Consider the following 21,082-nt stretch of genomic DNA (forward strand, 5'->3'; position numbering starts at 1 on the left):
GCCATGAGCTCACCCTCCTGCTTCATGGGAATGAACGTAGGACAGGCACAGGGACCTCCCATGGCTGCAGGTGACAGCCTCCCCCAGGGGCCAGAGGAAGGATGAAAAGGCTTTATTGATAAATACAGACTATGTACAGAGGGGAGACATCTCCACCCAGCCCAGCACCCCGGAACCTCCTGGCCAGGGGGAGCCAGAGCCCAGCAGGTCACTGCCTCTCCCCGCCAGCACAGCCTGGCAGCAGGGCCCTGGCCATGTTGACCGCCCCAGAGACATTTGGTCTCGAACCTCCTGCAGCAAATGCAGCTTGTGCCCATGTCCCCAGCCAAGAGGGGCCCCCATGGTAGCACAGCCCTATGTGGACCTTCCCAGCTCAGGGGGCAGCCTCAGGGCTGCTCCGGCAGGGCTGGCACACAGCATGGGGCATCCCCACACGTGCCACTGCTCCCCAGCCCCCTGCTCTCTCCCCGCAACCAGTGCGGGGGGCAGCTCAGTTCCTGGGCGGCAGGGGCTGGTTGACAATCACTTGCACAACAAAATCTTTCTGGATCTTGGTCTCTTGCAGCCGCATGCGGTCGGTGAGCAGCTTGCCCGAGAAGAACCAGCGCTGCCAGGCCAGGTCAATGCCCTCCTGCGCCTGCAGCTGCTTCTTCAGCTGCCCAATGGTGTCGCCCATGCTGGCGCTGAGCCGCAGGTCCTTGCCGGTGGAGAGCCGCACCTTGAGGGCAAACTCCCGCCGGGTGTTGGGCAGGGGCTCAGCTGGCTCCGCCGCCTCCTCCTCACTCCGCTCCAGAATCAGGTTGACAGGAGGTGCCAAGCAGTAGACAGGAAGCTGGTATCGGTTGCCCAGCTCGTCATAGCACTCCGTCAGGGACCCTGGGGATGGCAGGGTAAGATGCTGTGGGTGGGCATCCCCATGGACCCCCCAAATGGGGATGGAGCCACCCCAGGCAGCATGGCAGAGCCCATCTTGCCCCACCCTTGGCTGGGCTGAGCTGGGTGGATGGCAGCTGGGAATCCCTCTCCTCTCCAACCTGGGACCCGATGTGCTAGGACATGGGGCACTCAGCACCCACCCCACCTGCACCCCCGGTGCCATCCCTCACCATGGGGCAGGGTGATGCTGGCTCCATCGAGGATCGCCTGGGCCAGGCTGTGGTCGTTGGCCTCCACAGCGTAGGCAGCTGCCTTCAGGGCATCCCAGATCTCCTTGCGGCCCTCAAAGGCAGGTGCCGTGTCCCAGAACTCGTCCCGCTTGCTGCGTAGCTGCCCGTCTGTCATGGGGTAGTCACTCTTCCACTTGGGACGCTCCTTCTTCAGAGGCTCATTGCGGGCTGGGGAGGGGGGGATGCTCAGCCAAAGGACAGGGCTCCCCCTTGGGCCCCAAGCACCCCACCTCCCCATCCCTGCTGGCTCCCCGGGACCCCTCGCACAGCAGTGTCTGAGAGACTGCCCTGCCCAGCACAGGACAGTCACCAATGCAGCCAGGGAGAACTTGGCTAAAGCTAGCCATGCCCAAGGTCCCACTAGCCCCATAGCAGCTGCCCTGACTCTCCCCCCCAGGTGACATTCTTTGCCCACAGGAGGGACAAGGGCTCTTGTCCCCCTGCTAGGGGGACCAACCCCTGCCCTGCAGGATGGTCATGGGGCCTCAGGGCCCTGTGAAGCAAAGCAGTATTTATAGCTTGGGGAATTAGCCAGGAAATAAGCTGGTGAAGGGAAGGGGATTACAGGGGTTGAGCTGCAGCCCTGGTGGGGCGGGCAGGACTTCTCCATACTCTCTGCCCACCCCAGGGTGGCAGGGAGCAGCTCCAGGCAAGACAGCAGGCACACAGCATCCAGGGCATTGGGGGGCAGAGGGCAGCACCAGGGTGGGGGGCTGCCAGCCTGCAGCAGCCCCAGCAATGGGCTGAACTGAGCAGGCTCTCCATGAAACAGCCCCCAACCACCTCCCCAGGGACCCCCCCGCAGCCAACACTGCCCAGGGCACAGCAGCAGGGGTCTGAGCTGTCCCCCGTGCCAGCCCCACACTGCCCTGCCCTCCCTACACCAGGCTGTGACCCCGTGGGAACAGCCCCATCCTGTTGGCCCCACGGCTGGGCCAGAAGCATGGGGCAGGAAGGAGCTGTTGTCACTCCCAGCTGAGCAGGGGACAATAAGTGACAACAGCTCCTTCCTGCCTCCCCTCTCCCTGGGGCAGCCAGCCGGCACCCTTCCTGTGGGGACGGAACATGGGGGATGTGGAGTCCCAGCCAGGCAGGAAGGATGCCGGTGCCCGCACAGCAAAGGTGATGCCACACACCCCAGCTACTGGGCACAGCCACCACTGCCAGCTGCAGGCTGAGCCACATCCCCCAGGAGGCTTTTCCTGGACAAGTGTGTGGTTACAAGGCACTACATGACCTTCTTTTTGTACCAGTCCTGCCCCACCCTGTCCAAGACCACTGGCGCCGGCAAGGCACCTGCTTTCCCAGCAAGCGCCCAGCCCACAGCTGGACACAACATGTGGCACCCAGCCTGGCAGTCCCCATAGGGCACAGGAGCTCAGCTATGCTGAGCATCCCTGATGGGCACCATTCTGCCTGCACCCGCATCCCTGGAGGAGCGAGGGCAGCCAACTGCAGCCAGCGCTGCCGATTCAGCAGTCACGGTGCTGGGGAAGGAGGGATTTGCAGCACTGCAGGATAGAGCAAGGTCGGAGGTGGCACCTGCCCCGGGAGGGTGGCGGAGCAGCAGTCACAGCCAGCCTGAAGGACATGGCCTGGACCGTGTCTCCATGCTGCTGCAGCCACCTGGCTGGGGCATGCATCCTTACAGCCAGGACCATCATGCATGGCAGGACTCGGGGCCAGCAGTGTCCCCCCAGCTTTGCTCACGGCAAAGGGAAGAGGCTGGCCCAGGTGAGGCAGCAGGATCAGAGCCACAGGGCCTCGTTGCAGCTGCCCCACGTGGGCAGGCGTGCCTGGCAGCCTTGCCCAGGTAGGCAGGGGCTAAGCCTCGTCTATTTATTGCTGCCACCCAGCCAGGCCCCAAAGACTCTAATCACCTCTTGCCACTCTATTCCTGGCCCCTTATGCAACACTCCACCCCTGCCTGCCACGGCAGCACCGCCGGACAGGTCCGGCCGCTCGCTGCACCCGGACTCGAGCCAACAGGATCTGGCCAGCAGCCTGCCTGCCTCCTGCCCTCTGCCTGCAGTGCTCAAACCCCCCAAGTGGTGCCCCGGGGCAGGGACCCCCAGGCAGAAGGCTGTGCTCCTGAGGCTCCCCTGCCCCTGGGCTCACTCCCTGCCCAGCTGGAGCCCCAGGGAGAGTTGGGCACCCCCAGCCAACGGGTTCTGGAGGCCACTTCGGCCCTGGGGGAGATGCCAGCCAGATGGTACATGACACCGCTTCCAGCAGTGCTGGCTGGTCCCCTCTTGAGCCAGGCAGGGTTGGGATGCTGTGTGGCACCAGCATCCCCTGCTCCTCCTGCTGCGGCAAGCTGGCCACCACGCAGACAACGTTGTCACCTGCTGCAGGGAGCCCCAGCCAGGGCAGGAGCCGGCCAGACAGGCAGGCTGCTTAGCAGGGTCCCCACAGCAGCAGAGGCAGGCAGGCAGAGCACGCCTATTGTGCTGGGACCTGCTGGCCGAGGGCAGCATCCCTGTACCGCAGGTGAGGGCAGCAGCAGCCTTGCTTCATCCCCCACTACATGCTGAGTGGCTCCCAGGGGCTGGTGGCACCACACAAGTGAGGGCAGGAGGCAGCCTGGGCACCCCGACATCAGGGGCTGCTCCCCTGGGAAGCGACATGCTGTAAGAAAGCAGCAGCAGCTACCAGGGGCACCAGGAGGGGACCATGACCCATCCAAGGAGAGCCTGGCAGGGTGATAGAGTAGTGCTGATGGAGACACAGGCTCTGCCTGGCACAGGAGGGGAGCAGACGGATCCAGGCTTTGGGACCTGACCCCCCCAGCCACAGCAGCCCCGAGTTACGAGGTCTCTGACACCTGCAAGAAGGCACCTGCACCCCTGGGTGCCGGAGTGTGCTGGAGTGGGGGGTGTGTCCCTAGGAGAGCAGGGCTGCCGGCTCTATAGGGGGCCATCACCCCAACCCAAGCCAGCAGGGCCGCCCCGGGGCAGGCTGGCATGCGTGGAGCCCTGCATGGTCGGGACGGCTCCCCACGGGCACAAGTGGACCCGGTAGCCACAGCACCCTGGGTGTGTTGCCGGAGGGGTGGGCACCATCCCACGGGAAAACCTCCCTTCCGCTGGCACCCCAGCTGTGGGCGAGGGCCGGGGGCACCCAGTCCCCGGGCACACGCTTCCTGCTCCTCCTCTCCCGCCGCCTACCACCGCTTTGCCATAAACACGGTAATTACCGGCTCCGATTGCACCGGGCGAGGGGAAGGTAGGCGTGATTCACCCTGCCGGCAGGTAGCTGTGCCCACCCCCGTGGCCTCCGGGACCCTGCGGGGCAGCACCCCGAGGAGGCACCGGATCCCCACACCCTCTCCCCGACGGGCCCCCGGCACCTTCCGGGCCCCCAGGGGAGCGAGGACGGGGCTGTGCCCGCCGGCAGCACCCCAGTGTACCGGCAGCACCGAGCCGGGACAAAGCAGGACACGTCGTGCCGGGGGGGTGACGACTTCGCACCGGCACCGCCGAGCCCAAACCGCGGCCGCTCACCACGCTGCAGCCCCTTCGGGACACCCCCTACCTCAGGACTGCCGCCCTAGGAGGAGCCGGGGCCCGGCAGGACGCACCGTGCACCCCGATCCCGCAACGCCCGCGAAGGTACCAGGACGCCTCCTGCCCGCTCCTGGGGCCGCGCACCGGACCGGGAGCCCCGGTGCCCGGGGATCCCGAGCTGCACCCCTGCACCCCCCCGGACTGCGCCGCTCCAGTGCCCGCCACTCCCATGGGTGCCGAGGCGGGACGGCCGGGACCCCGCTCACCTGCTCGCTTGCGGGGGTTGCCGGCGGCGGGCCGCTCCCGGCGCTGCCGCCCCACGCAGCCGCCCATGGCGGGGCTCAGCGACGGCGCTCGGCATGGGGCCGGGCCGGCTCCACGCTGCGCCCTACAGCGGGGCCCGGCTCTGACGGACGGGCCCGCCCCGCCGCTGGAGACACCACACCCCCCGCTCCGCCCCGGTGCGCACGTGACCACCGGCACCGCCCACGTGCGCGCGCCCGCTCCCGCAGGGCTTTTGTCCCCTCCGCCCCACCGTACCGTGCTGTGTCTCCCCTCGCCCTGAGAGGGGCCCGCGGCGCGGCGGCTCGGCGCATGCGCACGGTGGGAGGGCCGGCGGCCGCGGCCCTGGGCGCGGGGTGTCATGGCGGCGGCCGGGGCAGGGGCCGCGCTTGTGGCGCTTGCCGCCGCTGTCCAGGACTTCATAGCCGGGCAGCAGGACAGCCGCGCGGTGGAGGTGGCGGCAGGTAATGGGCGGGAGCGGCTGTAGGGCGGGGCCGGGCGCGGGCATGGGCATGGCTGAAGGGCGGTGGGGCGGGATGGAGGGTGTGGGGCAGGGTTTAGGGTGCAGAGTGGGGCGGGGCACAGGCCGAAGTATGGGGCAGGGTACAGGCCCGGCTGTGGGGCAGGGCATGGCAGGGCGTGGGGGTGTGGCACAGAGCGTGGCCACGGGTTGTGGGGCTGGGGCATGAGGCTGCGGCGCGGAGTGTGGCAGGGCAGGGGGGAGTGGGCAGGGCCTCCAGCCGTGAGCTGGGGCATTGGAAGGGGGCATTGGAAGGGGGGGCGAGGACTAGGGAGGCGTGGGCAGCAGCTTCAGTGAGGGCCTGTAGGGGTGAGGCTGTGGCGAGTGTGGGTAGATGCGGGGCCGTTGGGAGCTGGAGTGAAGGCAGAGTTATGGGGTCTGCGGGGTGGGTCGGGGTTTCGGAGGGCTGGTCTAGAGCACGGGGTGGGATTGAGGGTGTTGGCCCACGGACTGGCCTGGAGCAGGGAACAGGGCTCCGAGGTGGGGGAAATAGCATGAGATGTGTGAGCTGACGGGAGCGCGAGGCTGTGGGCCCCGGCACTGGAGGTGTGGGGCGCAGCGGGACCTGCTGTGGGGGCTGCAGGGTATGACTGGCCAGGGGGTGGCCATGGCTGGGCAGAAGAGAAGGTGACAGTGGTAAGGGAGCTCCTGGCCTTGCCAAGATGCTGTGGAAAGATGACTGATGCCCTGACTTTGCTAGCTCCTGCTTCTGGGGCCCAGGCTCTGACTGCCCTCTTTGTGGTTTCTCCTCCTTTCCTGGCAGGACTTGAGGCATTTGGTTTCCCTGGATAATTTGTCTTTAGGCTTGGAGCAGCGATTTGGTGACTTTGTTACTTAAGGGAATTTGCAGCTTCAGGAACGTGGCTTTTCAAGGCTAAGGCAGCACATTTTAATTCTAGGTAGTGGCTTCAGCATGTTTTGGAAGGGAGTTGAGAGAGCAGAGCAGGACTACATAGGCTACACTACAGGGAGGAGTAGCTTATAGACCTTTCCAAGACTGATGGGTTGTGAACTGATCTGTGGTATCTTGGTGATGAGATGAGCTGGCAAAACAGGAAGATAACCTGGGGGTCCATGTAATGCAGAGTGAAGAAATGCCAAGGGAATTTGGAGGAATTCACTAAACTATGTGACATGCGAGGTATTGCAGAAGAGCTGCACAAAGCCTCCCATACGTTTGGGATACAGGGGGGTAAAGATAGCCTTACAACTACTGATGTCATCTGTGGCCATGTTACAGAAGTGCACGCAGAAAGCTTTGTCACTTAGAAGATGTACAAAGAGAAAAGCTGCCCGCCTCTCTCCCCTGTTCTCATCAGCCATGTGGCACTTGTCACAAACCTGCCTCAACAAGCGAGGGAGCTGGCAAGTGTCCTTTGGCCCCCCTGACCTCGTATAGAATCACACATCAGAAAGTATTAAATTGCATCACGTATCCTTGAGTGAAAGGGGAGGTTTTTCCTAACCTTGTGGCTGTTGTGCAACTGGAAGAAACGTGTTGAGCTTCTCCCATGTGTTTCTGAGTACTAAACTGAGTGTAACTTGGTAAGCAGAGGAAAGGCCATGGTCCTGTTGCAGGTAGCTCAGGCCAGCGGGTGGCAGGAGGAAGCTGAACCCATTTTTATTAAAAGATGGGGAGAGAAGGATACTGCTGTTGCAGAAACCCCATAAATGCTGTGCTCACGTTTTGAGGGTGTGGGGGAGACAAGAATGGAAAGCGTGCGGAAGGGGTTAATGTCTAGAAGGACACTGCAGGAGTCAGGAAAGGGAGCAAGTTGAATCTGAGTAGTAATGTAGCAAAGGGTAATCAGCTTGTTTCTGTTTAGTCTCTCAGACTACAGGAACACCAGAATAGGAAGGCAGCCCCTTCTGGTAAAGGGAGTGCTGGGATTTAAGGCGTGTTATTAACTTTGGGAACTTGCCGCTGCCAGATGTGGAGGCAGAAGTTTCACAGGCTCGCCACTGTGCCTGCTGTGCTGATGAGGGAAGTCCAATTATAGCTGCGCTTGCACTTAAGCCGTGTCCTACACAGCTCCACCTGTGAGCAGGAGGCAGCTCTCACACATCGCACTGTCAGGGCTGGCATGGTCACTCCATTCAAGGCAAAGCCGGTCGCACCCCCGAGTCCCTGAGAACAGAGCGAGTTCTCTCGCCGCAGCTGAGCAAACGGGCTGCTAACTGCTAACCATGGGGAGCATCAGCAGCTGGTTGTGGTTTGATCATTACACTTCAGCTCTGTCATGTTGATGAGGAAACCAGCAGTGTTGTGTAGGTGCTGCTTTCAGTGTCTGAAAACGCAGAGAGGTGAGTGCTTGATTGTGGAGACAGTGTTTGCCTTGGACCTTCTCTGTGGTGGTTCAGAGGCAGGAGGGCTTTTCCTGAGCCTGCAGAGCAGGGTGTTGGTTTGCTGGGTGGGAAGGAGCTCTCCTGGCAGCCCACTCCACTTTGTGCCAGCGCACAGCACCCACTTGCTGTTGCACTGTTGTTCTTCTATGAAAAATTTTTGGCAGCACCTTATGGCTTTTGCTGAAGGCCCCCCTGTTCAGTCTGTACCTGCCAGCTCTGCGACCTGCTGGGCTCCTCTTCATCCTCGCAGCTCCCTTTATCTGTCCTGTCCCTCAGCCCAGGCTCTCCCCGCTGTGCCAAGCAGGATTGGAAGCTCTCTCTCTGGACCTGGGGCTGCCTGCTGTCAGAAAACACTGTCATCCCTTCTCCCATCCCCAGAGACCCTTCTCTGATGAACAGCATGACGTAATACTGGAATTAACTGCTTAGGAAGAGCCAGTAAATGCTTGCAACAGCAGTAGGCAGTAGCTGAGACAAGGCTTGGAAAGCCCCAAATGAAACCTTTGGGCTTCTGAGGGAGTAGGTACATTGTCAGTTGTGTAGGCAAGACTTCAGCAGGGCAGAGGGATGAACTGGGCCCTCGAGTGCCCAGAAGTGCTCCTGGGCAAAGAGGCAAAGGCAGTGAGGTTTGGTGTCTGCAAGGTGCTTTTTTTTTTTTTTTGGTGGAGGAAAGCTGTTTTTGTCTGAGTGGAGAGTGAGGGGCACTGCTAGTTTCCCAGCAATGTCCCTTGCCACCCAAGCTATGGGCTAGAAGGCTGAAGGCAAGGCAGTCCCTTGCCTCCCACCCCATGTGTGGCCACAGGGCACACACAGAGCTTTCCTGCTGGGAAGGTGTCATGTGGGTGGTGGGAGTGGAGAGCCTGCCCATCTGCCAAGGCTCTTGTAGGATGCAGCAGGTCCTTACCAAAGCCTTCCAAGGGGTGACTCTTTCCCCAGTTGAGTTGCAAGAATATTGAGGCAGTAGGTGAGTGAGGCAACCTGGTAGGGTGTCTGAGTCAGAGCTGGAAATAGGCTCCGGGATTCCCAACGTTTTGTCTTCCTCTGACCACAAAGCTGCCTTTCTCCCTGCCCTCCATCTTGGAGGGAGTTTGTGCAGGTCTTGCTCAGCACAGCATGGAGCTGGCAGGGCCAAGGTGGGAGGCTGCGTGAATGCTAGCATCTGGCCTGTTTGCTTGGCCAGTTCTCCCTTGGGAAACACCTGGGGAGCTGCTCTCTCTCTCCTTCTGGCTTGCTCACATTAGAGAAGTTTTTCTGGCATCTCAGCAAAGTGGAGCATAGCAAGGATGCTTCTCTCGGGAGCCACATGTTGGTCATGGATGCAGACAGGCTGTGAGGAGAGGGTAGAGGCAAAGTGCAGGCAAGTTCACCTTGCTGCCTGCTCTGATCCAGTTAAGGCAGCTAAGTCCCAGACATGTTCTCAGGCAGGGCTGGAGGCAGCTCCACCAACTGCGTGAACATGGTTCCTTTGGTGCTTAGCAGGTGCAAGCACCCAGCCAGCCTTTCCTGCTGTGGTGCCAGGGCCCTTCCCAGCATCTATCTCCAGTGCTGCTCCTGACTGACAGTGTGGGAGTCTCTTTGGTTCACTCTCTTTTCCTCCTTTCTCCAGGGGTGAAAGATGGAAGCTGGACTGTGCTGCAGCTTGTGGAAGCCCTTGGGTAAGAAAAGCCTTACACATGTTACACATCAAGTAAGGGCCTTGCAGGGGAGATTCCCACAAGGAGGGACAGTGAGAAGGAAGCGTGCATCTTTGTCCAGGATGAGCTAGCTTCAGTGCTGGTAGACACACCACAGCACAGAGGCCTGCAAGGATGTTGTCCGTTTACAGCATGGTGCGTGAGCAGTGCTTTTGGGAGCTGTTTGGGAAAGAACAAGGCAAAGCAGGTCTTGATGCACTCCCAGGACTGAGGAGAGGTGTTGCGGCAGGCAACGAGCCGCAGGGCACTTCTCAGTTGGGACTGTCCCCAGCAGGAGCTGCCTGAGCACACAGCTGCACATCACCATGTCACGAGTTGGCTGGTACTCAGCTTTTGCCTCTGTCTCGGAGCTGTCGTAGCCTGAGAATCGGGGAGGCTCATCTCTCCAAAGCTGGAGGCTGGGTTTGCCTTATTGTAAAAGGCTTTGCTATTTTTTGGCCCCTGTGATCTTGAGAGCCTGAGTTTCAGGTGTGCAGCATGGTGCAAGAGCAATTTATTTGGTCTGACTTGAGAACTTGGATTTATTGCTGCATGGCTCTGTGGCCGGGCACATGTGTGCAGCATAGTCAGGAGAAGACGAGTCTGCTCCCACCCTGGCTGCAAGTCAGGCAGAACTGGGCCACCATCTTCCTGCCCGGAGAGCAGCACCTCTTTGTTTTTATAATGCGTCTGCTCAGGATGTGCTTCCTGCTTGGGTGTCCCTGCTCACGGCAGGCCTCTTGGGCTTTCTCCCCGCTTGGGCTAGGTCTTGCCTGGAGAGCACAGATCCTCGGACACGAGGGCGAGGCATCCAGCTGCTGTCACAAGTCCTGCTCCAGTGTTACTCCCTGCTCCAGGAGAAGGAAGGTAAGGGCTGCTCTGGGCCCTCAAGGTTGGGGGCAAAGCCTGTGCCACCCGGGTGTCTGTCCTTTAGTTGGCAAAGGGACTGATTTAGCACCATGACAACTTTGAACATGTATTTCAAGTCAAAGTACAAGGATAGCACAGGGCCTCATGCTGCAGCCTTTTTGCCAACCTCATCACACAATTCTGGTCACTCCCTGAACACGCCAAAGCCCTGGCGCTGCAGCTGGTGCCTCCAGCAGTGCGTGGGTGTTGCACGCCCAGGCGTGCTCAGTGCCACGTGGGACACCTTGGGGACACATCTGCATGTCAAAATCCTTCGGTGGTGATTCAGTGCAGGAAAACCATCCTTCACAAAGCGAGTCACGCTGCAGCCCTGCGGCCTGCCCGGGTTAACTCCGGGGGAATCCTGGGGCCTGGGGAGGAGGGGGGGATCAGCCTAAGGATGAGAATGGAGTGGGGAGAGGAAGATGCCCCATTCGAGGAGGCAAGGAGAAGGTTTGGCTGTGTTAAGTGCCCCGTAGCAAGTGGCTGGCAGCAGGGGAAGCCAATAAGTGCTGCCAAACTTTGACACTTCTGGGGTCTCGCTGATGGGTACCTGAACCTGTCAGCAGGCTGGCAAGGCAGCGGGGCCCAGCTAGTCAGTGAAGTGGAAGAAGGGAAGGATGGAAGTAAAAGGTGCTTAGTCCTTGGCATTTGGCTCTCTGCAAGTTTCAGACTGGTGCCAGGCAGGACCAAGAGCAGCTGTGCAGCTGGAGTCAGGTGTGATGACTCTGATATGGGGACCAGGGTGCTCTGGAGGGATGGCTGGGGGTGGGGGGTGTTCAGTGGGGTAGCCTGACAGAGTTGGGGCAGCTGGGTGAGGGGAGTGAACTGGGTTAGCGACAAGTCACCAGGAGTTCTGGAGGAGGTTGGGCAGAGCCAGTGTGCCGGGAGGGCACAGGGAGCTGCTGTGACACCCCCAGCTGGCCCCGGCTCCCTTCCTGTCCCTCCTCACGCAGTTCATTTCTCAAGCACTGCGTCAGGCTGCCTCCTGGGGGGGTGAGTTTCTGCAGCAGCTGTGGGCGCAGGATGCTGCTAGCCGGCTCTTCCAGTCTGCTTCCTGCTGTCACTCCCCAGGGCTGGGGCGTGCAGGCGCCCGTGGCCGTGACTCAGGGGCCGGGAACGTGTTGTGGAGCCAGTGCAGGGAAGCTGGAGCTCTTGCTCTGGGCCTGCGTGCCACCCCACGACATCCTCCAGCCTTGGCTGAGCAGGCATCTGCTGCTTCACTGCTGGTGTCTGCACCCACATGTCTGGACAGGCCCAGGCAAATGCCTCTCGGGTAGCTCCAGTACCTCTGCAGCAGCCGGGGTGGGTGCTGCCCCGCTGCGGTCAGAAGTGAGTTGATCACAGGGGAGAGGGTGAAGGCATTGGAGCCAGGTGGATGCACCCAACAGTGGCAGTTAATCCCATTCACCAGTGCAAAATATGCTTGCAGTTCATCTGGCAGCTGCTTTTGGCAGAGCTGGGGCTGGCGCCCAGCAGCTGCATTTCACGGGATTCATGCACATTGGTGTCTTGTTTCTGACAGTGCTGCATCTGGTTGTGTTCTATGAGAATCGGCTGCAAGATCATCACCTCGTGATTCCCTCGGTGCTCCAGGGACTCCGAGCACTGGTGAGCTCGCGCCCCGTGGCCTGCAGCGCCGGGATGTGCTCTGTAGTGGTGCCAGGGAGGTACAACACCTGGGCATAGGTTGGAGCAGCACATTGAGCAGGGCCTGCCTGGGCTGTCAGCTCCTGCCTGGTGGCATTGCCCTGTCTCCTCTGCTCCTGCTGTGCCCCTTGCAGAGGGGCAGGAGAGAGGAGGCTGCCTTGATTTCCTGCCCTGTGCTGGTATTGGGGCAAAGATTCCCTGGCCACCCTGGGAAGCAGCGTAGGCGATAGTATCCTGTCCTGTGCTGTGGAGGTGGTGAGCTTTCCCCAGGGAAGGAGAGGGTCCTGCTGTACAGAAGCAGGAGCTCTGTTCTGTGTCTGCCATCATGGTTTTCTCTTCTTGCTTTTCTCTTTTCCTGTCCCCAGAGCATGTGTGAGGTGCTTTCCCCGGGGCTAGCGGTGTCTGTGCTCAAAGCTATCTTCCAGGAGGTACACGTGCAGGTGAGCAGTGTGATTTCCCATTCTCCTGTTCCCGCTCTCTGCATGTCTGGGGATGGCCCATCTGCCCTGAGGACTAAGCGCAGTCAGTAGCAGTGCAGTGTAGCACATCCTTCAGCAGCACTATAGAGCTCCTGTGGAGCTCAGAGACAGCGTGTCTCACTGCAGAGCGAGAGGCAGACAACAGCTGAGGGTCCTGTTTGGCCCTTGTCCTCTCTTCTTTCGGCCCTGTTATTTCCTTTGTTCAGTTCTCCAGGCTGTGTTTAAGTGCTCCCAGCCCCCAAATTCTCCTCCAGTTTAAGGTTGTTATGCTGGCAGGGCCTTGGGCAGCATGTGTGGCCCTGGTGTGACTGTGATGGTGCATTCATGCAGTGATGGACAGTCAGCATGTGCACACTTTGCATGTGGTAGATGGGACCCGCAGGGACCCGCGTGCCAGGAAGCAGCAGCTGAGCTGCTGGGGGTCCTGCCCTCTTCTCAACGGCATGTGCTGCCCCTGGGTGGTGGGTGGCAGTGCTGCCATGTGTGGAGGCTTGTTTTGAGTGCTCTGCTCCTCCCTCCAGTCCCTGCTGCAGCTGGACCGCCATACAGTCTACAGCATCATCACCAACTTCATGGGCACCAGGGAGGAAGGTGAGGAGGCAGATGCCAGAACCACTGTGGGGTTGTCCAGGCTGGGAAAATGGCTTGCTTTTGCCTTTTCTGAGGGCTCTGTGGCTCTGCCTGGGGAGAACTGGAAGGGCTGTGGGGCTGGGGAAGCTGGGCTGGTTTCATACCGTGTTGGTGAGGTCTGGCATCCTGCACCCCCTCACACTCCTTCTTTCTGCAGAGCTGAAGGGCCTGGGTGCCGACTTCACCTTCGGCTTCATCCAGGTGATGGACGGGGAGAAGGATCCCCGCAACCTGCTGGTGGCCTTCCAGATCGTGCATGATCTCATTACCAAGAACTATGCCCTGGGTGAGCCTATGCCTGCAGTGCAGAGCTGATTGGGGAACATGTCACTTTTTTTTGAGCTGTTTGAGGGATGGCCCTTGAGTCTGACTAGGGCTGGGTTTGTCCCTAATGTGCTTTAGGAGCTGCAGAGCCAGCCAGTCATGGGTGCTAGGTGTGGCTGCTATGCCTCTTTTGTTCAGCATCTCTGCTTATTCCTTCTCTCCCTGCAGGTCCCTTTGTGGAGGAGCTGTTTGAAGTGACGTCCTGCTACTTCCCCATTGATTTTACTCCAGTAAGTGAGTCTGCCCCATGCTGCAGTCTGTTCCTTCTGGTGTTTTCTCAGGGGTCAGGTCTCCTCCAGGGAATGGGAGGAGGGGGTGGGCAAGAGTCCTGGCTGGGCAGTGTTGAGCTGCAAGCTGTGGTACCCAGGCTGACAGGCCAGGGCCAGGCTGGCTGCAGTGACTAGCATCACTGCTACCTTGCTGGAGATGAGGTGCTGCAGCCTGGCTGATGGCTGGGTTGGGAGATTTCCTGACCAGCATCCCGTTCTCTGTGCTTGCCTTCCAGCCCCCCAATGACCCTCATGGCATCCAGAGAGAAGACCTGATCCTGAGCCTCCGGGCTGTACTGGCCTCCACGCCCCAATTTGCTGAGGTAGGAAGCTCCCAAGGGGTTATTGAGTACCCTGCTGTTCCCTGAGCACAAGCTGCATTTCACAGCACTGTGGTTCCTGCTGTGGCTCTGTGGGACGTGAACAACTGGGACCAGGAGCCTGCACTAGGGCAGCTGTGTCTCCTGCTGGGGCTGGGCACGGGCAGGGTGCTGTCCCTGATACCTGGGGAAGGGGCTGCCTGTTGCAGGTGTCCATTCACCTCTGCTCTCCTGACAGAGGCTGAGCTTGCAGCCCTGCAGGGCCATGGACAAGGTAGTGCAAAGGTGGGCTGAGTCTTAAGTGCCTCTCTCTGCAGTTCCTGCTGCCTCTGCTCATTGAGAAGATGGACTCAGACCTGCAAAGTGCCAAGCTTGACTCCCTGCAGACTCTGGTAAGGAGGGATCTCCTACTCCCTTCAGCCCACAGATGGCCTATGGCAGCAGCAGCCACCCACCTCTGAGCTCTTTTCCCTGCCAGCTAGAGACTCTCCTTTGCAGAGCCACAATTTCCAGGGTCTTCGTTTGGCCTGCATCACTCTTTCCTCTTTTTCTTTCCCTTGAGTGGTATGTGCAGTTCAGCATGAGCCTGCCAGAGTGGGCAGTGTCCCTGTTTTGTATCCTCTTGGTACTGACTTCTCTCTGATGCTTTCTCCTGGCTCCCTCTTGCAGACTGCCTGCTGTGCAGTCTACGGGCAGAAGGAGCTGCAGGAGTTCCTCCCCAGCCTCTGGTCATCCCTGCGCAGGGAGGTGAGTACTGCAGGGTCCCGTACAAACATTCCACCACAGTTGGGGTCCTGCTGAGCAGGAGTTCACAGCCAGATCAGGCAGGACCCATATGTCCTAGCAGCCCCCACCTTGGACAGTCCCAGCTGGAAAGTGTGGGAACAGGCCAGCCCTGTCAGCATGTCCCTGGGGCTGGGATGTGCCACACTCCGTGTTTGAAGCACATGGGAAGCGAGGTGGGAGCCTGAGCTCTTTAGCTTGCATTGGGAGCGTGAAGTCTGCGGTTGGGGTCAGCACAGAGCTTAGCTCATCCTGTGGCCTCTCCTGCAGGTGTTCCAGACAGCAAGTGAGAAGGTCGAGGCAGAGTGCCTGGCTGCGCTGCACGCCCTCTCTGCCTGCCTTTCCCGCTCCGTGCTCAGCTCTGACACTGAGGACCTGCTGGCTTCCTTCCTCAGCAGCATCCTGCAAGGTAGCTAGCAGAGAGAGCTACCCTGCCCCAAGCAGGCAGGCCTGCAAGCATCCTCCTAGCTACAGATCTGCCCTCTGCGCTTGGAGCTGGGGGAAGCAGCTCCGCTAGGGAGGCTATGCAGCAGCTCAGAGCTGCGCCCCAGCTGCACGTCCCAGCTCAGATATCAGCTGCATCCCTGCACGTGAGGCAGAGGATCTGTGCTGGTGCAGCTGACGCCCAGCCTATCTCAGATTGCAGGCACCATCTGTGCGAGCCAGACATGAAGCTAGTATGGCCAAGTGCCAAACTCCTGCAGGCAGCAGCGGGTGCCTCCCTCCGTGCCTACCACTGCGTCACCCGCAGCGTCCTGCCCCTGCTGCTGGAGCAGTACACCAAGCACCCGCAGGTGAGGAGCCCGCTGGGCTCTGCGGTCACAGGCAGCAGGGCTGAGTGCACCTGCTGGCTCTGCAGGGTTTGGTGGGAGCAGGGTGTCAAAGTGGATGTCCTTCCCTGGCTGTGGGTGAGGGCCCTGGGGGTGCCCTCTGGCCTCGCAGTGCTGGGCCGAGGCATAGTTGTGTCCCAGAAGTGATGGCGATCTGGGTTACGCCTTTGTGTCCCTGCAGAGCAGCCAGAGGAGGACAATCTTGGAAATGCTGCTGGGCTTCCTGGAGTTGCAGCAGAAGTGGGGAGACATGGAAGAAGAAGGTGAGGCTGGCTGGTCCCTCTGGAGGCACCCATGTCCCACGGGGCTGCCGGCTCTGACCTCACCTTCCCGTATGCTGACAGAGAAGGGAAGCTCACTGACCTGTGTGGCTGCGTGTGCAACTCCCTGCCATGTCCCAGGGACCCTGCATGGTTGGGTGTCAACTGGCAGGGCCCCAGAAAGGGTCTGTCAGGTGCTGTGGTGGTGGCTGTGCAGTGACAGCAGGCAGTAACTCTGTGCCTCCCTCTCTAGATGAGAGCAGTCTGCTGTTGCTCCGAGCCCCGGTTTGCTCTGTGGTGTTCTCAGCACTGATGGATGCCAGTGTGCAGCTGCAGCTGGTTGGGATCAGGGCACTGACTGTCCTGGGCTCCCTGCAAGGTTGGTGCCTCATTTTCCTTGGGGAGGCAGAGGGAGGTTTTACCCTGTTCTGGGAGACACAGTGCCACATGGTTGCTGGTACATCCTTGCCTGCTGCCTGTAGGTGCACAGGAACAGTGGCAGCATGTCCTACCTGGGCCATGAGCTCCAGGGACACTTGGTCTCTCTCTTGCTTGTTTGTGCTGGACACCTTGTACCTCTGGCATTTTGGCATGCTGCTGCATTGCTGCTAGCCTGGGCACGGGGGAAGGATGCTGGTCAGAACACTGGCATCTTTTGGCTGAGGGCAGGATTCCTCTACGGCTCTTGTTGCAGGCTTCCTGTCTCCTCCTGACCTGGAGCTGGTTGTGGATCACCTCATCCGTCTCGCTCTGTGTGAGGAGGATTCCCAGAGCAGGTGAGGGGCAGGCTGGTGCCACTTCAGACACCCATGCTCTGGGGAGAGGAACAAAGCCTGGCATTGCTGCAGAGAGTGGCTGTAGGCTGGGGGAAGGCACAGGAACTGTCTGAACTAAAAGACTGTGTGGGTGTAAGAGCAAAGGGATAAACCAGGCGTATTCTGGGCTGGAAATTAGAAAGCCTGGGCCTGGTAAACTAGGGGGCTCTGCCCTACCTGCCAGTAGGGTGAAAAAGGCAGATTGCCAAGAAACGTGTTTCTGGAGCATCTTCTGGCCCAAATCTTTGCAGCTCACATGCAAGCAGCCCAGGGTTTGCAGTGCTCACATCACCCCTCCTGTTCTCTTCCTCCCTGGCAGCGAAGCAGCAATGGAGGCAGCCGGATCTCTGGCCCCCATCTACCCAAAGGTTTTCTCTGGATGCATGGTACCCAGGCTTGAGGCAGAGCTGCAGTCAGGTGAGGCTGGCGGCCTTGGGGAAGGGAGTGATATCTGGTTTTGGGGTGACGCCTGTTCCATCCCTGTTTGACTCCTACCAGGCAGTGGGGTGGTGGCTCTTCTTCTTGGGGGATTCCTGCCATAGGCACTGTGGTGCTGGCACAGGGAAGGCTATACCTGGTGCTGGAAACCAGCCTGTGCAGCATGCATCACCCTTGCGGTGAGGAGCTGCCCGGCCACAGAGCAGGCAGAGTGCCTTTACCCTGGCACGGGCTGGTTCTGCTGTCCTGCATCTGCCCTGGCAGGGTCTGGGCCCTGAATGCCCTCGGGTGAGGGGGACCTGGGGTCACCCCAGCACCCCTCTGAGGTGTGTTTTCTCTTCAGCGTGGGAGGAGGAGAGCTCCCGCGACCACTGTTCCCTGCGGCAGCGCTGCCTGCAGGCCCTGGCAGCCGTGTCCATCCACAGCAGCATTGTCCAGGAGACCGTGCCTGTCCTGCTGCAGTACCTCCGGAAGGTGCAGAAAGGTAACGCAGCCCACAATGGGTAGCTCCACAGAGCGTGTCTGGGCAGGAGCTGCCTCCGTTACCAGGGATGGCTGGGAGAGTCTGGGGATGGCAGTGGGGCAAGGAGTCCAGGGCTGGGCTGTGAATCCCACCGGCAGAGGGGGAGTAGGGACGGCTGCATTGCATCGGGATCCCAGTGAAGATCAGTGGCATGGGTGCTGTGTCTGTTTGATGCAACAGTGACTGTGCCCTGCAGGGAACGAGGCTGGGAACACCCAGGACGTGATCTCTGTGTGCCAGAGCCTGCACCGTGTGGCTCTGCAGTGCCAGCAGGACACGGAGGGCTGCTGGTACTACCACCAGACAGTGGTGCCCTGCCTGCTGGCCATGGCTGTGCAGGCTGCCATGCAAGGTAGGTGCCGGGCTGGAGCGGGAGAAGGGGAGAGCAGGCAGTTCCCCGGGCTTTCTGGGGTCCCTGAGCCTGCAGCCAACGCTGCTGCTGCCGCCCTATGGCGACCGCGGGCACTGCGGGCCCACTGCCCCCGGCCCGAGGCAGAGTAGCTCTGCCCCACGGCAGGCGTGGGTCAGGGGGCTCCAGCATGTCCCTTTCCTCCCACTGCCTGCAGAGAGCACCCACCCGCTGCTGGGCAAGGCGCTGCTGGAGGAAGAGGTGCTGGCTGCCATGGTGCCAGTCATCAGTGCTGCCACCACTCACCTGAGCCCTGAGTGAGTGATGCTGGGGCAGGATGTTGGGCACCCTATTGTGGGGAGGGGGCAGGCTGCGTCACCCCCACTGCTGTCTGTACAGGGGGACCCTACATGTCCTGGGAGGTACCCAGGAACTCTCTTGTGACTCTCCAGAGCAGCACATTGCAATGTCTCCTTTCTCCTAGGCTGGCTGCCCAGAGCGTGTCTCGCATCGTGCCCCTCTTCCTGGATGGAGAGGTCTCCTTCTTGCCCCAGAACAGTTTTCCCTGCTCCTTCAAGCCCTTTGAGGTATGTTGGGTGCTTGGGGCTGGGGTGCCAGAGCAGGGGCAGGGAATGAGGATGTTGGTGCACACTGGCAGCAAGGACCATGATGACATGGGTGCTGTTCTTCCCCTTCAGGATGGGGAGTGCTTGGAGGCACAGAGACGCCTGGTCATCCTCCTCATGGCCTTTGTCTGCTCCTTGCCCTGCAGTGTAAGTTGATGGGAAGGAAGGCAGAGAAGGGGCCCTGACCAAGCACTCTCTGGCCCGGGTCCACAGCAAGCTCCCAAGGTAGAAGAAGGGAGCAGCTGTAGTCCTGAGCTGTAACACACCCTGTGTCTTCTCCAGGTGGCAATTCCTCAGCAGGAACGGCTTCTCCGGGAGCTGCTGGCATTGAGCTGCTCCTGTAACTGCCCCTTCACGGCCACCACAGCTGCCAAGTGCTTCGCAGGACTGGTGAACAAGCACCCGGCGGGTAAGGGTGGGCAGGATGCTGTGGGTCCCTCTGCCCACAGCTGGCAGGGGAATGGCTCAGCTTGTCCCTTCTGTGTCCCCAGGGCAGCAGCTGGATGAGATCCTGCAGCTTGCAGTGAATAGGATGGAGCCCAGCCTTGCAGAGGGGCCCCGCCGAATGCAGGCGCTCACCCTGCTGCTGTGGGTAAGCCTGCCCTGGATGCAGGGGCTGAGCCGGCAGGGTCCGGCCAGGTGCTGACTCTGCTCTGCCTGCACAGGTGACCAAAGCCCTGGTGCTGCGCTACCACCCCTTGAGCTCCCACCTAACGGACAAGGTAGGCAGTGGTGGGGCGTGGGTGATGTCCAAGGAGCCTGCCTGCTCCCCAAGGCTAGCTGGGGACCCCCAGCTGCAGGGCGCCCCGGCTCAGGGCTCTCTCCCTCACAGCTGCTGGGCCTGCTGGGTGACGCGGAGCTGGGCCCCACTGCGGCCGACGGCTTCTCCCTGCTCATGGCCGAGTGCCCGGACGTGCTGCACAAGGGCTGCCACGCCGATGTGCGCATCATGTTCCGCCAGCGCTTCTTCACTGACAACGTCCCCAAGCTGGTACAGGGCTTCCACGGGGCTGGTCCCGGTGAGTAGCCACCCCAGCCTGGCCTCGCCACCCTGTGACCCCTTAACTGGGGGACTTAAGCTGGCGTCCCCTGGCTGCCTGTAACCATCTCTGCTCTCCACAGATGTGAAGGCCAATTACCTGAAGGGCCTATCCCATGTGCTCAACCACCTCCCCAAGCCTGTGCTGGTGACAGAGCTGCCCACGGTGAGAGCCAGCCTTGGCAGGGGGGCATTGTGGCAGCACAGAGGGCACAAGTGGGAGTTACTCTGGTCTCCTGTGTCGTCTACAGCTGCTTTCCCTCCTGCTCGAGGCTTTGTCCTGCTCAGACCGTGTGGTGCAGCTCTCCACACTGAGCTGCCTCCAGCCGCTGCTGCTTGAAGCTCCCCAGATCATGAGCCTGCACGTTGACACCCTAGTCACCAAGTTCCTCGGCCTCACCTCCAGCCCCACCATGGTGCGTGCACCCCCTCCTTCCTTTACTCTGCCCCTGCCCCTTCCACTGCCCTTACCCGTCTGTCTGTCCTAGGCTGTCCGCATCGCTGCCCTTCGCTGTGCCCACGCGCTTACCAGCCTCCCCACAACAGTGGTAAGTGCTCCTGCAGCAGCCTCCTGCCTGCTCCTCTGTGTAGAGGGGCAAGGGCGGGTCCCAAACCTCCTCCGGGGGGGCAGCCACTACCCAGCTCTCTCACTATGAGCCCTTTCTGTCCTACAGCTGCTCCCATACAAGGCCCGAGTTATCCGGGCGCTGGCCAAGCCTTTGGATGACAAGAAGAGGCTGGTGCGGAAGGAGGCAGTGGCAGCACGGGGGGAATGGTGAGTGCATGGGGCTGGAGCTGCTGGGGCGCTGGTGTGGTAGGAACATGGCTGATGGCATCATCGCTTTCCCCACAGGTTCCTGCTGGGCAGCCCGGGCAGGTGAGCGCCCCGCGTCCCATCCCTGTGCTGACTGACAATCTGGCCAGGCGCCCGCTAACCCGCCAAGCCATCCAACCGCTGCCACGGACCCTCAGAGCCCGGTACTGCCCCGAGTGCTGGGGCTGGAGCGTGGGGGGCCGGCAGAGAGCACCCCTCACCGCAGCATCTTCCCTGCACCCCCGCCCTCTTCCCGGCACCTGCCGGAGGGAAGGAGCTGTGCTGCTCGTGGCTTGCCCAGCCTCTGCGGCAGGCAGCAACAGTGACGGACAGACTGTGTGTGTGGGTGGAGAGGGCAGGCCTGTGCGCACACACATGGTGTGTGGCAACCCACATGCCAGAGGAATAAACGTATCTGTTTTTGTAACGCTGAGGAGGTCTCCTTGCAGCCTGGGCTGGACCACCAGTGCCCTTCCATATGTCAAGTAGCTAAAGGTGCTGCTGGCTCTTTCCATGTTCAGGAATTACAGC

At 60.8% G+C, this 21,082-nt stretch overlaps 2 protein-coding genes across 2 annotated transcripts; one reads left to right on the top strand and one right to left on the bottom strand.

The window, feature by feature from the left end:
- Positions 1–90: 90 nt before the first annotated feature.
- On the bottom strand, positions 91–5,120 carry UBTD1 (ubiquitin domain containing 1). Its single transcript, XM_064463958.1, has 3 exons — positions 4,939–5,120; positions 1,107–1,334; positions 91–876 (listed from the first exon to the last, which is right to left on the bottom strand). Exons 1-3 carry the CDS (start codon positions 5,003–5,005, stop codon positions 491–493), a joined length of 681 nt encoding a protein of 226 aa, XP_064320028.1. The 5' UTR covers positions 5,006–5,120; the 3' UTR covers positions 91–490.
- A 139-nt stretch (positions 5,121–5,259) lies between these two features.
- Positions 5,260–20,769, top strand: MMS19 (MMS19 homolog, cytosolic iron-sulfur assembly component). The gene is made up of 31 exons (XM_064463943.1): positions 5,260–5,418; positions 9,427–9,475; positions 10,260–10,360; positions 11,928–12,013; positions 12,418–12,492; positions 13,053–13,122; positions 13,319–13,447; positions 13,654–13,715; positions 13,991–14,077; positions 14,392–14,466; positions 14,744–14,821; positions 15,128–15,266; positions 15,497–15,651; positions 15,869–15,950; positions 16,201–16,326; positions 16,642–16,723; positions 17,082–17,179; positions 17,544–17,684; positions 17,920–18,075; positions 18,290–18,389; positions 18,557–18,659; positions 18,771–18,845; positions 18,981–19,107; positions 19,190–19,290; positions 19,364–19,420; positions 19,531–19,717; positions 19,821–19,903; positions 19,989–20,153; positions 20,226–20,285; positions 20,412–20,512; positions 20,591–20,769. The coding sequence occupies exons 1-31, from the start codon at positions 5,316–5,318 to the stop codon at positions 20,616–20,618; spliced, it is 3,081 nt and encodes a 1,026-aa protein (XP_064320013.1). The 5' UTR covers positions 5,260–5,315; the 3' UTR covers positions 20,619–20,769.
- Positions 20,770–21,082: the final 313 nt, after the last annotated feature.

Source organism: Phalacrocorax carbo, chromosome 12, assembly GCF_963921805.1.
Source record: "Phalacrocorax carbo chromosome 12, bPhaCar2.1, whole genome shotgun sequence".
NCBI classification, from domain to species: domain Eukaryota; kingdom Metazoa; phylum Chordata; class Aves; order Suliformes; family Phalacrocoracidae; genus Phalacrocorax; species Phalacrocorax carbo.